General features: G+C 43.5%; 2 protein-coding genes across 5 annotated transcripts in view; both read left to right on the top strand.

The window, feature by feature from the left end:
- EPC2 (enhancer of polycomb homolog 2) overlaps positions 1-5357 on the top strand; it is a 48916-nt gene extending 43559 nt beyond the window's left edge. The window contains exons 12-14 of the mRNA XM_059820290.1: positions 1023-1182; positions 2942-3275; positions 4676-5357. Of these exons, the coding sequence (XP_059676273.1) occupies positions 1023-1182; positions 2942-3275; positions 4676-4748 (567 nt within the window). The 3' untranslated portion in view covers positions 4749-5357. The remainder of the gene's footprint in view (positions 1-1022; positions 1183-2941; positions 3276-4675) is intronic.
- Positions 5358-14532: 9175 nt separating this feature from the next.
- KIF5C (kinesin family member 5C) overlaps positions 14533-16216 on the top strand; it is a 78659-nt gene continuing 76975 nt past the window's right edge. For all 4 annotated transcript variants that reach the window (XM_059820373.1, XM_059820370.1, XM_059820372.1 and 1 more), the window contains exon 1: positions 14533-14658. In XM_059820373.1, the coding sequence (XP_059676356.1) occupies positions 14533-14658 (126 nt within the window). The remainder of the gene's footprint in view (positions 14659-16216) is intronic.

The raw sequence follows: 16216 nt of genomic DNA, 5'->3' as shown, positions 1-16216 counted from the left end.
AAAGACACAATACCAGACTATTTAAACAAAAGAAATGAATTTTTGATTTTTAAGACACTCTGAATGTCTATGGAGAGTCATTTTCTTAGTTAATATAAATTGAAATTGCAGAATGATACATTCAGCCATTTCAGGGTGTCTTTCTACTACTTACCAGTCTTTCAGAGAAACTGGACTAATAGAAGGTGTGTACTTCCAGAATGCAGTGGGCATTTATGCTGTGGTACAAATTACTCAGTGAGAATGAATGTATCATGAATACTGAAAATTATTTGGACTTTCAGTTGCAGTGTATTTGCTGCCTGGAGACAGAAGAGAGAAGGAAACTTAAGGCATAGTCGTCTTCTTAGAGGAAACTTCTCAAACACATAGAATCATCGACTGGTTTGGGTTGGAAGGGACCTTAAAGATCATCTAGTTCCAACCCCCTGCCATGGGCAGGGACACCTTCCACTAGACCAGGTTGCTCAAAGCCCCGTCCAACCTGGCCTTGAACACTGCCAGGGTTGGGGCATCCACAACTTCTCTGGGCAACCCGTTCCAGTGCCTCACCACCCTCACGGTGAAGACTTTCTTCCTTATATCTAATCTAAACCTACCCTCTTTCAGCTTACAGCCATTACCCCTTGTCCTATCACTACATGCCCTTGTAGAAAGTCCCTCTCCAGCTTTCCTGTAGGCTTCCTTCAGGTACTGGAAGGCTGCTATAAGGTCTCCCTGGAGCCTTCTCTTCTCCAGGCTGAACAGCACATCATGAAAGTGATCTGTCATGCTAAGAACTGCACTTTTCATTGACTGGCTGAATTGGGCAGGACTTCACACTCTTTTGGACACTAATTTTCAGCTTTTCATCAGACTTGTGATATGGAAATATTAATGTTACAGTGCATGAGATTACATTTAGAAGGTATATTTATTTATTTGCTGGTAATTGTGCATTATAGCAATCCTAACATGGTATTTCATTTTGTACTTGGGTAATTCTAAAGAAAAAAATTGTCTTGTTTTTTTAATTCCCACAGGGCTCCAGCACCTCTGACTGTATGTCAAAAACACTTGATTCAGCCAGCGCCCACTTTGCTGCATCCGCAGTGGTTAGTGCACCTGCTCCTAGTCGCAGTGAGGTAACGAAGGAACAAAACACCAGCCACAACAATATTAATGGTGTTGTCCAGCCTTCAGGTGATGATTTCTTAATACTTGTGATCTAGTGTGAGCTGAGAATATGTCAAGTAATCTTACTTCTGATTTCAAAAATACTATTTAATAAACAAAAATAATCAAATGTATTAATGGTGATAGTTTAAGTATTGTTCTTTAAAATACATTTTGTGCAGTGGCATGCAGGTTAGTATGATAATAAAACTACCAAATGCTCTTTTACATTGGAAGAGCATTGTTTCTGTTTTCTTTTGTAGGCTTTTATCTTTTACTAATCTGTTATGATCAAAAGCATAAGTGACAGCATTTTAAAAAGAGTGTGAATGTGTAATTAAAAAAATCAATTGCTTAAAGCATTGTTAAGTACTTCGAGAAGGAAATAGAAAAGTTGCTGCGTTATTTTGTCATTATCTCACTTGCGTATTCAGACAAAACCAGACTAATCAAGTACTTCTAGCAATTCTTTTGACGTTACTGTAAGTTTGAGATTTCATTGCATTTAGGATTCCTCCCGAATTCAGGCAAAAGCGTAGATGTTGGCATTCGCTACCTTCCCCCAGCCCTCCTCTGAACCCCTGCTACTAGAAGGCAGTAATGCCAGTCATGCTGGTGCAGTAGCCATGTTGCTGAGAGACAAATGTTACTTGGAATTTGACCGCCATAACAAATAAAAGGCTTTCAGAGTAATTTGTTGTTTTAACAGCTAATGATGTGATTAGTTTTATAGACCTTCTGCCAGGCTGGGTTAACGATAATATGAAATGAGTAGAGGGGAGGAAAAAACCACAACTGAATAAAATCAATATACTGGAACAGTTCCAGGAAAGAAAAAGACATCTCTCTATAATTCTCTAAGATCATATCTGAGAGGGTAATGTTTTGAGTGGTGTAAGATCAGGCACATTGTAGTGTTCCATGCTGATACGTGGTACACAGCTTTATGATTGATGAAAACCATTGCAAATATTATGCATATAAAATTAGACTTCTGTTACTGTTCTAATGCTGTAAGTGGCAATGGTGTAAAATAGCTATTCCTATTTAGGCTAGGAAGATTTGTAAATTAGAAAATGTTAGCTGAAAGATTATTTTTTTTTTTTCAGGAATAAGAATCCAGGGGAAAATGTATCTAGTTTTCCCCTGTGATGAAAATCAGAACAGTGAATAGCAAGGATACCGAGGTGAAATTTGAGAACCTCAGGTTTCACAGTGTATATTCAAACCAGAAGTTTCCCACAAGTCAGGAGTGCAAACAGAGCACTGCAGCGTAATCTGAAAGGAGTTTTCTGCTTTGCCTACTCTTAGACCCCTAGTTTTGCTGCCTTGAGGGAGACTGGTCCCCAGAACCTCTTTATGTTACCAGCACAACAAGGTAGGAGGTGAGGAGATGATCTGAAGCATCAGAATTTGGCTTCATAGCGGGTCTCCGAGGTTGCCTAGCTAAGGTGTTCCCCATTTAATTTACTTCTGTGGGGAATGTTGCCCCTTTAATTTAAGGCACCTAAAATGAGGTGTACAGAGTTGGGCAATGTAAAAGTTCTTTGTCATACAGTAACTTCTTTCACTTCCCAATGTTCTTGCGAATGAAAAAAAAATTGAATATTTCTAATGTTAACTAAAAATATTTCTAAAATTTTACATTTTGTGAATCTTTTGAAAAACAGATTCTTAGACAATTCCAGTGACACACATACTTAAAGCATTACCCTTGAGGTTAATCTCTGGCTTTGAATCTAAGGAATGGCATATTTTTAATTAACAACATTTTGTTTTGTAACAGGAACCTCTAGAACTTTGTACTCCACCAACATGGCTTTATCATCCAGCCCAGGGATTTCAACTGTACAGCTTGTAAGGACAGTTGGCCACACCACCACAAACCACTTAATTCCAGCATTGTGCACAAGCAGCCCCCAAACGCTTCCCATGAACAATTCTTGCCTGACGAACGCAGTGCACCTCAACAATGTCAGTGTTGTTTCTCCAGTCAATGTGCATATCAATACAAGGACTTCAGCACCATCGCCAACAGCCTTAAAACTTGCCACGGTTGCTGCCAGTATGGACAGAGTGCCAAAGGTAACTCCTAGCAGTGCCATCAGCAGTATAGCAAGGTAAGCGTGTAGCAAGTTGGAGCAGTTTTAAGTTACGTTTGTGCTACGTGAATGTCGCCAGAGATGTGCCCAGCTCTGCGCTGGAGCACTAAATAGAATTGTTTCCACCTCTAAGAATAGAGGTATAGCTTCAGCTTCGCAAAGACATCCAGCTGCTGGCATCTTCAGCGTGGCTGCGACAAACCACAAGAGCTGATTTTGCAGATTAATCTCCAAACAATTTGCACTGATTTTAGGCACCAGTAGTTTTGGTAAACTTCCATTTGTGTTTAAAGGGGCTTCATTTTAACCATTTTCATTTGTCCCTTCTCATGCAGCACTTTCACATAGGTTCTATCAAACTCTCTACATGTTCTCTCCATAACTTTGTGTACCCATATTGTAAGATGCAGGCTGGCACATACCTATTTTATATATACATACGGGTATATGCATTGTATATTTATGTAAAATATAAACCAGATATGTGCCAGTCTGCATCTTATGTGTATAGACAGATACTTGTTCTCGTTGAACAGCAGCACTGTTATTTCAGGATACTTAGATGTTTCACAGGAGTGGCAGGAGCTTGCAGTTGGCTAAGTTTTCTGAAAATGACAATATTCAGGCTCTGTTTTAAGTCTCTGCAGGATTGTATGATGTTTTTTAAAAAAATCACATTTGTTTATGAATTAGAGAAGTAAAAATGGGATATTAGCAAATGTGGTTAACTGATAATTTTATGATGCTTGTGGAGAGGTTAAAAAGAGCTTTTTGAGATGGAAAATTGCCTGTATAATTTAGTCACTGCATAGAGTGAGAAAGTATATTTAAATTAGCAATTGTGCCTTAAAACATATTTTTATAGTATTAATGCATTTAGTTCTTATTTCCCTCAAGTCAGAGGGGTATCTTAAGTCATGTCAGCAAATGCCTTAAAAAATACCACCTAGCTGAATAGGTCTTAGGCTTCTCTACAAAGAATGATAATAAACTAGAAAAAAAATCAAGATTTCATGCACTAGTGCTAAAGCAGCATTGGGGTAGAGGGTGGGAAGTTATGTTAGAACGATGCTTTGCTCACCAACAGAATAATTGGCAATTGATACTGAGTCATCATGGTGTCTCTTGACTTTGGTCCTTCAGGACACTCTTTAGTACCCTTATCCATAATTAAGGCTGGTAATTTACAGTTAAAGGCAATAATCTTGTAGAAGGGACTGCACTGTTAGTGGAGTAAAAGCAGTACTTAAATGCCAGTATTTAGTTTTAAACAATGTGTTTCTAGTGTATGTGTTAAGGTTTCTCCCTGATCCGGGTAACAGCTGTGTAAAAAAACACATCGTGCATGTAAGAAATAAAACTGTGTAAGGAGATACCTGTGTTCTACCTGTAACTGTTGAATATTTCTTTCATTGCAGAGAGAACCATGAACCAGAACGACTGGGTTTAAATGGCATAGCAGAGACGACAGTAGCCATGGAAGTGACATAACCTCAAACCAGTGTCTCAACCTGTGCTAATGGTGTAGTCATTTATATTCCAACTGAATGCAAAATACAGCACTCTGTGGATCACAGAGAACTAAAATGGACCTAAATGGACTATCATTATATCGTGTATTAAGTCGATATATAATGTAAATTTTGTAAAATTGGGAAAATCACTACCTTGTAAAATAGTTTATTTGTATCATCAATATTATTTCTGTTACTTGAATAGTAGATATTCATCATCATGCTTTTGCACTTGAATTTGCAACTGAATGGATTAAAAAATAATTCTTTAATGGGATCATGAGCATGAAATGGGATCCTGCATCACTTGTTTTAACTATTTATTTTGCCATGTTTACATTTTGTATCTTGTACAAATAAATCCAACTTTGTGTCTAAAAAAAAGTTAAAGATTCATAGCTAGGAAACAAAATTCTTGTAATTTTTTTCTAAAGGAAATGTAAAGTTTTCACTTGGTTCATTTTGTTTCACAATTTGACTAGATGGACTTTTTGGTAAATACTTTAGTGGCATTTCACTGTCAAATATGAAGTTCAAGGCAAAATAGTATTTTCTATTACTGTGCAGGGGAAAGGGATGGATCGATACATGCAAATTTAATGTAGTAACTCACTTTTCCATATATTTTGAATGTATATTTCTATTTATAATACCAGTTTATAAAAAATAATTACACAGGAAAAAAACTGACTAGGAAAATTATGCATCTAGCACATATAAAATTGTGCAGATATGAGAAAATTTTCAACTGATTACATTTTATCTGAAGACTGCATATTTTAACCGGCTTTAAAACTGTAACACACCACATAAAGGATATTTTACCAGGTATGTATTGCATTATATATCATTGCAATAATTAATTATTGGATGTCTAGATATCGAGCCATCCCAGGTGGTGGGGGGGAGGGAGGGTTGTGGCAAGATTGTCTTTTCAATTTTGGAGAGTTTTCCTGTGGCTACAAGGCAAGTAACGGGTTGGAAAAAGTCTGACTGTAAGCGTTGGACACCTTCGTAGTGTAGTGTTTTAGTGACTTTTTTTATACGGTTCTTGTAAATTAGATACGTGTAGTGGTGTTTCAGAATGTTTGTTTATGCACTAGTTCAGACAACTTTCCCTGTTACTTGTTCTTGATAAGTGAAAACTGCAGGGAAATAAAAATACATATCAAAACATGGGCATGTTGCATATGTGTTTATTTCACAATGTGCAAGCAATCTAAGTGTAAATTTTAGACGCTATTAGTGGTCTCTTGATGATTTTGACAAAAGCATATGCACTGTTTTCCAAAAGGTTTCAGTTTATGTGATTATTTCACATAATAGGGGGAGGCTCCTGTGCAAACGCGTGCTTATTCATCGCTCTTTCTGCATTGTGCCTTTATTGGAATTGCTGCTTCCTGGTAACTTGTTCTTTATGTGTACATGATCTTTTCACCTATGTCTAAGGCTTTCTGTAGAACTAGGTGCATATCTGGGAATGACCATGAACTCTGTAGTCTGAAGTATGAATGAATTTTTTTTTGAAAGCAGAATTGTTAACAAAACTGAGTCTGAAAAAAGAAGTTACTCTTCTTGATACATAAAAATAACCTTGCTTTTCTAACATATCCCCAAAACCCTTTTGAGATTTAATGAAAACGTGAAGTCATTTCTTCTGCGCATCGAAGGTTGTACACTTAGCAAATGACAGCTGCCGAGCTCTGTAGTATAGGCTCTCCTCACTACAAATGTAGATCGCTTTCATGGTAAATTGGACTGAAAATGTCTCTAATCTCAGAGTATCTGTGACTTGTATGGTCTCATCCTCATCTAATTACTTAAAAAACCTTTAGCTGGAGCATGTGACTTTTCATAGATTCTGGGAAAATGTGAGGTGGAGAAAAGGATTTCACGAACTCCAAAGGGTGACGTGGTAAGTGTGCCGTATGTTGGATGAGTTTCATTTAAAGGATTAGTATTGACGTAGCTTTACGGTAAAGTAGAACTATAATAGTTCTTAAGAATTTCTAGCAATTAATTGTGTGCTTCAACTGCAAGAAAAGCAGAGTGATGAATAATATTGTATTCCACAGAAGTCTTCATTAAAAAAAAAAAAGGAAGTGGTGTTAGAAAGTCTTCTACTTCCTCCTGACACTGGTATACAGCAGGGAATACCAGTGACTTGAGTTATTTTTGAGTGCTGTTTTAGAAGTATGTGTTGAGGATATGACATTCTTCTTTTTTAATTCCCTTATTTGAACATCATGCATACCTGCAGTGTGATTTGAATAGTGATTTCTGGTTTAATATTTATTAGGGAATGTTCAGGGAAGATTTTGTAATGTAGTTTATGTACAGCAATTTATATTGGACTTCAAGTGTAATGTGCAGAGTTTTTCCCTTAAATGTCAGATACTAGAAAATGATGATTCTTTTTCTAATTTATTTAATCTATAGATTGACTGGAGTTTTGGGCATCTTGCTTCTAATTCTGCCATAGGGCTTTTCCTCCCCTCTCCAAATAACATCTAAACAATAACCTGTTCTATTTACAGGGCTGTCCCTTCTCTCTAATCCTCTCCAGTAGACTGTATGTGCGGGTTTTCCCCCCCGCCCCCAACAAGACAACAGGTACTGCAGCCCTTTGCGGATTTATTAAGGCTCTGACTTGGAGACTCCTTTCCTTCCCTGATAGTCCATTTTCCTTTACTATCTCCAACTTCTTTGTAGAGAGTAACAGACATGTTCCCTACAGCCTTATTACAGTAACTGATTTTTTTAAAATTTTTTTTTTTTTAAGCAGAATCCTCAGACATTTCAGCCTTCCAGGAGGTGACTGATTTATCCTGAAGTGGACTCAGCATCATGCTCGCAGCTAGTCAGACTTCCTCTCAGTTTCCAGTACTACTCAGGGACAGCTGCTCAGACCTTGAGAATAGAGTGTCTTGGTAGAAATTCACATCTACAAACAGGAAAGCTCTGAAGGCTGCAGCAAACTAAATGCTCTTTATACAGGATTGTCATCTCAACAATGTCTCCTGGATTTGACTTCAGAGAAGCAGTTTCCAATCTCACTTCCCTGTTTCTTCTGCTTTTAGGTTTTGCAATATTCAGACCTGTTCTTAGAAGGATGGAGAATAACCTTCCTAATTTAAAGCACATCTTCACAGTAAGCTGCTACTTGGGAAAGAAGAATAAAGGAAAGACATCTCTGTAACGGGGAGAGGCAATGTTCCCTGTGCAGCAGCTGACCCAAGCAATATAAGTTGGGGTAGCTACTAAGATCCGAGTGTTTACGTTTGGACAAAGGCACATGGTGGATAATTGTTTTTCTTCTGATCTAACCAGCTAATTTTGTGGAAAACGAGATACGGGTAACTGCTGTCTGTGAGCCAAAGCCACCCTGGGTCAGGTGAATCTGCCAGGAAAGCCATCCAGACCAGTTAGCATGGAGGCAACGGTATGTTGGCCTGTAGAGCCCCACTGTGGGAACCGCTTGTACCCGGGAAGCTCCCTAAAGCAAGCATCTGCTTGGAAGGGGATTTCTTGGGAAAAGAACAGGTGGTTTTGGGCAATCTTAGGGTAAAGGCAGCGTTATGTGAAGCCAGGACACACTGTGCCCTTGGAGATGGTAAGGACTAGGGGTAGGTGGGGAACGACATGGGCAGCAGATCCACAGTGAGGGCGGTTGTGCTTCCCAGCACATCCCACTGTAACTGTGTTACCTGGTGGTTTTCATTCTGGGGAGCCTGTTGCTCGTCTTTAACAGAGGCCATGTCATAGATAACCCTGCTACATTGCTCTAGCCTACATAGCTAGAAGGCTGCTTTATTTCTATTGCAGAGTGCCTAAATGCATTTAATGGCAGCATTTCTCTTGTAGGCCAATGATAATGTGTGAGAATAGCATCTGTATGAAATGGGAATATATTTGGGTAATTTTCTTTACAAAGCTTTGCTTATACGGCCAGAAGGAGAATGTAAAGATGCATTTCTGAGAGAATGTAATACTGATTTCATTTCTATTTGGTAAGAAGGTCCACTGGCTGAAGAATATGAGTAAGAATTGCAGCCTGCTTCAAACTGACAGGTTATTCTGCCCTTTTAAGCACCTAGCTCACCAAGTACTCAGCTTGTGTGCCTTGTCTTCCTGCTAGTGAATACAGAGCCTTCTCAAAGGAGTGACTTCGTTTTGCATCTTCGCTGACCGTAAGGGAAGACCTAGGAATGCCAGCCTCCTACTTGCAGGAACCCAACAGCAGTGTCTGAAGCTAGGTGATGTGAGGTTCTCACTTGTCCCTAAATTGGTTTGATTGTGTGCCATCCTGCTGCAGTGATGGCTGGTACCCAAAATGACATTCCCTAATGTCAGAATGTTTGTTTCTGAAGTGCTTTTCTGTTACGCAGGAGGAAAAGGGAGTTTCAAGTTAAGTTCCCTGTTTTCTCAGTGACTTTGCTTGTTTCAGTCTCCTCGGGTATCTCGAAATGTAAAGTAATGCTTTTCTCTGTGCGCTTTGGATTTTTTTTAATGGTGTAATTTCAAAAAAAAAAAATAGTTTGCATAGGACTAAAACCTGAAAACTAAAAGGGAATAACTGTGGAGCAACTGAACTGCTTCCTGAGTATGTGGCCTTGGCCACTCCATTCTCTGAATACCAGCATCATCTTCCCATTCTTGCTCCGTAGCTAGTACTGTTGAAAGTGGTGGTCCCCGTACCAACTGCAAAAATGGCGTAGTGCAACCCAGCATCCCTCCCCAGTCTCGGGGCGAGTGCATGTGCAGCCATGAAGAGGCACGATGGCCCAAAATCTCCTGCGCAGAAAATCTGAGATGTCTTGAGCCCTGTTGGTGTGCCAGAATAGCCTATCCCCTGTACCCCTGTTACACTGCTTTTTCTAAAGTGACAATTGTTTCCGTGATTAAGAATGGGAAAACCTGTTCAGTCCAATCTGGCTTCAATCCATTACACACTGATTTAACTCTAATACAAATGTAATTACACAGGGAGGATAATGCAGAAAGATCAATTAGAGAGCAAGGGGCAAATGAAGGAGGGAGGCAATTAATTAAGGCTATGCTATAGCAGATAATGGCAAGAGAAAATTTGTAACAGAACAGATACATCAGCCTAAATCTTTTTGTCCAATGGGAGTACACAACCACTTCCTTAAAGTTCTGACAGGTAAAATGAAAAGACTGACCACAGCACCGTACGTATCGTATTCTGGCAAGATCTTACCTATTCAGGAATGTCTGTAAAAAAAAAAACAACAAAAAAAAACAAAAAAAAAAAAAACCACCCAAAAAAAAAACCTAGTACTGTCCCTGTCAGCTGCTGAACTCTCCTTAGGATAGCAGAAAGAAGTTAATGGGGCAGAAGATGATTAACTGACCAAGGTTAGGCACAATTAGTAGTTACACTTTCAAAACCTCAGTCGCAGTTCAGACTGATCTTTGACGGAGGTGCAAGGGCCTGCTTCAGCAAGCTGCAACGTTGCCCCATATGCCCGGACTTCACCCCCTGGGGACGGGCTGGTGGCAGCTGGCTGTGAACTGATGGCAGCCTGGTGCTCCCTTTCCCACCATCGCTGTTAATGCTTCACCGACGCTTTCTGAATTAATGTTATTTCACTGAGCCCTGCCCTGGGGATAAAGTGATGCTTAAAATAACATCGTCCCCCATCTTCCTGATGATGATCTGACTAGTCATCCTGCTTTTAAATCAACAGCTGTGTCAGTGACACCAGAAGATGGCATCATCTGCCTGTAATGCTGTTTAACTCTTTCTGGATCTTCATGCATAAAGTGGTGGTTTTTTGACAACGGACATGTTCTTCCTCACAATGAAATTCGGTGTGGAGGCTTTGTGTTTTGGGGTTGTGTATTTTTTAGTGGGTTCAGGGTTCTCTGTTTCTTTAGGATTTTTATGATTGCTTTATAGCTTCCTATAGTTGAGGAAGACCTTTTTTTTTTCTCCCCAAGTTACAATCCTTTCATTTGGGTTATTTATTGGTAACCCAAATGAAAAGATTGTAACTTGGAAAAATATTTTGAGTATTGAATAATCAACTAAAACATTTTGCTCTTTTATACAAAGTGGTAAAAAAAGATTTATTTATTTTTAGCAAAACCATTTTTTATAGGTGGGTTAATACGATATATATGACTATGCATAATGTGAATAATTTATATGAAGATTGAGATTTATGTGTGTACTTAACATACTTTATATATATTTATATATACTTGAAAGTAAGCATATATTGAAGTGTTTTGCAAATCAGAAACAATGGCTGCTCTTAAACTCCCTCCTAGCACTGGAGGGAGCACTGGCCCAAACACTTTCTGATGGAGTATCTATTGACTGGCAGTACTCAATTTCCAAATCTGACCCTTCTGTGGAAGTGTGAGAAAGGAACCCCTGGGGCCCCTGATCACCAAAGAAATCATTACCTGTCTGATCAAAGGAAATGTTGTTTCTGGGATAATCATCTTGGGTGACCGAGGGTGTCAGTTACGCAGATCCTATATATTTTGCTATTAAATTTTTCCTTTGCCTGGACAAATGGTCTTGTAGCCCAGTCTCTCCTGAATTATAGATATGTCTCCTTGCCTTTGATGATGCATGGGTATTGCAGATCAGATTGTTTCTGTATCTCGGTTCCTCCTAGCTGCCTTCTTAGCACTCTTTAGCTCATTTTGTTGCCTATTCTTCAGTCTTTGGCTTCCTTTATTTTTATTCCTGTTAAACACTTTTATGTTCTGGCTTTGTAAACACTTTCCCTGATGCACTCCTAACAGTGTCTTCTGGGGTCTGTGGGACACTTAACTGTCCTTGGCATTTAAAATTGCATTTTGTCATGGGGATCCCAACCCTTTTGGTACCTCCTGGGAGAAGTCCTTTACCAGCCCTTTACCCGTAGACATATCTCAGCACTGATGACACAAGCACACCATCAAATTTCATCTCCATGGCCACTGCTGAGACACCAGGATCAATGGAATCTACATTAAAGCCACTCTCCCTGCTGATAAGTTACGCCCCTGGCCAGTACTGGTGTCCATTCATTGCACTGAATTGCTAAAGACAGCAGCAATTCAACCTTGTTGTTCTTTTTTCCCCTGAAGCTCCTTCCCAACTCCAAAGCTCATTCCTGGATCCCAGAAGCAAGGAAAGGAAGCAATGTTCTTCTGGCTCTGTGGAGAGGAAATTGGTTTTTCATTTCTGAAATGCTCGAGCGTCTATTCCCGTATTTCTGTGGGAGCACCACGTTCTGCTGTTGTTCACAGCCTCTATCACAGGCGCCCCCCTTCTTCATTTTCCTGCAGCCTGAACAGATTGGCTATGCTGGCAGCTCATCTACAGCGAAATGGAATCTCCTCATTTTCTTATGGTTGTTCCCCTTCATCCCAGTCTTCGAGGAGGGGATTTGTTACTCCTTTTGGAGACCTCTGACATCCCAGGCTCTTTAGTGAACTGTCCCAGCTGAGGCTGGCTCAGCTTGAGAATTTCTTCAAGAACAGTCAGAACTTGCTGTCAAACCATATCTAATCTGCCAGGGTGATCTAAACCGTGGACTTAGTATCTAGCTCTAGAACTGTTTGAAAAGTAGGAAAATGAAATGACATCAAGGTTCGCTTTCTTTTACTTCTGTGGTGCTGGTAGCAAGAAAATTCTCTTGCATTCTGGTGTACTGTAGCTCAATAAAGCCAAGCAGAGTATAGCTATAGTGGTGTTTCGTGTAAGTACGCAATCCGAAAAAAGCCATGGCTTCAGGAATGGAAGAAATTAATAATAATGCTTAAGATTACAGTTTAAGATTACTAGTTTTATGTATCTTGATAGTTCATGTTTTACGTGAAGCAGTTTCCCAATAAACTGTAAATCATACCTTCCATCAGGCATCCAGAGCAGCCTGGAGGAAGCTCACAAGCTCAAGGAGGTTATTCTGATCACTCCTGAATCTGGCTGAAAACTAATGTTCCTACTAGGCTGCCTAACCCAGTAATCTGGTAATAAGTTGTAAAAATAGCAGCTTTGTGACAATACGGTATTGTCTGCACTACAGACAATGTAATACTGTCTGTGTCAAAATTGCTGAGAAAAGATGGCTCTTCAGTGCATTCTTACTGATTGCAGATTATATTCCTATGAGAGTAGGTACAGAGGTTTGCCTATCTTGCTCCAAAATGAGCTCTTGATAATGGAGAAAAATAAGGATTAATTCATCGAAACGGTTGTCTTTCATGACTAAACCCCTGCTTGTCATGACTTACGAATTTGCTATTCAGGGTAAAAGCTTGAAACATAAGAGGAATAAAAGGGCTAGATAATTGGTAATCCACGGGAATAAATCACATTCTATGATAATGTCTTATCACATGCTGCACATGGCTAACCCTCCCTAATGTAATTGCTTTTAAGAAGGGCATGAGAGACTTTGTGACTAGCCTGCTCTTCTCGCATCCACATCAGGTAATGAGGACAACCCCTGCGGCTAGAAGAAAGGGAAGTCTCTGTAGAAATGCTGAAGAACTGACCACTGTCATCTTAATTGTATGACTGAGGCTAATTTAATGGAACTGGTACTCTCTTCTTTGGAGGGAACCACTTTCAGGAGTTGCTGAAGTCCAGAGAATGTCTGCAACTTTCCGGAGGACACCAATAGTTGTTGCGTTCATCTTTAAGCTGTCTAGCTTCTTGCAGGGAGAAAATGATGGAGGAAGAGATTACATGTGGTACTTCAGACTATCTCAAATAACTTTAATCCAGTGAAATCAAGGAGCTTTGGCCCAGGGTTGGGGGCAGGAGGGTAGGTTGCAGGTATTTTTAGCAGGTAAGGAAGAAACAGTGTCAGAGAATGAAGGGGGGGGGGGGGGGGGGGGGGGAGGAGAGCATCCCTGAAGTGCGGGAACAGGCTCCAGCCACAGTTTTTCCCAGATGCTGATTCACTGACTGCACCGTGACAAACTTCTTGTAAATTTAACAAGGTCAAAACATCGCCCAGGGATACTATTGCTTCTGCTTTTTCTCACAGAAAATAGGGGTAGTGTAATGAAGGGACGCGCTGGCATGACATCCCCAGAGTAGATACCCCGGTTCTAGGTGTGGCTCGGGAGGGAGGCAAAGCGCAGGTCTCCAGTCCTGTCTTCTTGTTCCTTATTTTCCCTGAGGGCCCAGCTGCCTCTGGAGGCCTGATCCCCCAGAGAGCACCGACCCTTGAAAGTGGAGCGGACAAAGCCAGGTGGGAACGAAACACCTGCTCCCTGTTGTGCGTTGTCGTTTGATAGACCCCGGTGCCGCGGACGGAGGGGGACAATCCCCCGTTAAATACTGTAAATTACCAAGGACGAAGGGCTGACCTGGCCGCTGCGGGGAGAGCGGGCGGCTGTGTGGCGGGCACAGCCCTCCCTCCGCCGCGGCCGTGGCCGTGAGGGGGGCGCCGCTGAGGAGAGCCGTTAGAGCCGTTGGTGGCCGCCACCTGCCGCGCGGACTACGCCTCCCGGCAGGCCCCGCGCGCGCGCGCTGCGGTGCGGCGGCGGAGCCCCGCGGGCGCTGAGGGGACGAGGGCTCCGCGCCGCCCGCCGCCCCTCCCCGCGCAGCCGCGCCTGGGCGGGGGGCGAGCCGGGGTGCGCGGCCGCTGCCGGCGCTGAGCGGCTCCTCGCCCCGCCCCGCCCCGCCCCGCCCCGCCCGGTCGGCGGCAGCAGGGCGTCTGCGGCACCTGCCCGGCGGAGCGCTCGCTCCCTGCGGCCGGCGCCCGCCCGCCCGCCCCGCCGAGATGGCGGATCCCGCCGAGTGCAGCATCAAAGTGATGTGCCGGTTCCGGCCCCTCAACGAGGCGGAGATCCTCCGGGGGGACAAATTCATCCCCAAATTCAAGGGCGAGGAGACGGTGGTCATCGGGGTGAGTCTGCCGCATCCCTCTCCCGCCTGCGCGCTGCCGTGACGGGGCGAGCATCCCTCCCCGGGGCGAGCGTCCCTCCCCGCGGTCCCGCCGCCCGCAGGAGCCCTCCCCGCCCATTGTTCCCGCCGCGGCGGAGCGAGGGAGGGGCGGCGGCGCTGCCCTCCGGCGGGCCTGGCCCCCCCCCGGCCCAGCCCGCGGGTGAGGGGTCTGGGCTCCCCCCCGGGGGTCGCCGGCCGGGCCCAGGGCGGCGGGGGGGCGGCGCGGGGGCGGCCGCCGCTGCCGGCGCTGATGTCATGCCGGTGACTGGGCATGCTCGCCCGCGCTCCGCGGGGGCGGCCGTCCGCGCCTCCGCCGCGCCCCTGCGGCAGCCGCCGGGGAGAAAGTTGTCCCGGTGCGCGGCGGGCTGCGGCGGGCTCCCCTTCGCCCGGGCTGCGGGAGCGCTCCGCGCCCGGGGCACCCCCCCCCCCCCCCCCCCCCCCCCGAACCGCGCAGCAGCCCGCGCGGGCGCGGAGGCCGGCGGGGCGAGGCGAGACAAAGCCGAGCCGGCTCCGCAACGCCGGGCTGCTCGCCGGGGCGGACGGTGCGGGTGCCCGTCCCGCATGGCTGCTGGCGGCGGCCGGGCAGCGCTGGCAGGGCGCGCCGAGGTGCCGGCGGGTCCCTGCAGAACAGCCGGGGGACTGCAGACGCATCCTTAGTTAAAATCAGCCGCGGGAGGTGAAGTTTTTTTCTCCTTCTCGTTTTTAAAAAAAAATGAGTTTGAACATCAAGTCACTACCCGCTTGCGGCAAGGACATAGCCAAGCTCTGCGTTTTCCCCAGGCTTTGTAGGGGGGAGGCTGTTCACAATAGCGAAGGCTCTAAAATGAACAAAGCGTGCGTGTATCTGGGCCCTCCGAGGTTCGGGATGCGGCTCCTTGGCTGAGCGTTTAACATGGCGCAGCGCGTTCATCGGCCTCGCACGGGAAAGTGCCTTTGGTTTTCGTTCTCGGCGCTGGAGCTTCCCAGAGCGGGTGTCTCGCTTGGCCTTGTGTTCGGGAGTCTGCGGGCGCTGGTTTTGGTGGGTGTACATAGACAATACCGGCCGCTTGAGCTTGAGTTATATTTTCGGTTTACTGTCTAATGGCCCATGTCTTTGGTGCTTTCTTTTATGTATTGGTCTACTGTGTTAAACCGATAATATGATCCATGCTGTACTACGGTATGGAGATCTTAAAACTAGTTGTCAGCACAAAGAACGAGCGATTACTTGTATGATTTGTCGAGATTCTTATTAAAACCTCATGGTTTTTTAGAAACTTTTTTCACGGAAGTCACAAAACAGTTACGGACAAGCGAGGAAAAAAATTAGTCTATTCCGGACATAAATGGCTAACTTGTTTTTCTTAATTTGTTTTGATTAAATGTTTTCTGCGTAGCCAAATTAATTTTCTTTATTTGAAGGTTAAAGTCGTAACACCCACAACAGTCTGTTAACAATAGAAGAATCAAATTGGCTATCAATCTCAGTCAGCAAGGGAGGGCTGTCTTTGGTCAACAAATATTTGGAACGAAAGCGTAAC

This window comes from Gavia stellata, chromosome 8 (assembly GCF_030936135.1).
Source record: "Gavia stellata isolate bGavSte3 chromosome 8, bGavSte3.hap2, whole genome shotgun sequence".
NCBI lineage: Eukaryota > Metazoa > Chordata > Aves > Gaviiformes > Gaviidae > Gavia > Gavia stellata.
Note: the sequence above shows the minus strand (reverse complement) of the source record. Positions and strands in the feature narration are given on the sequence as shown.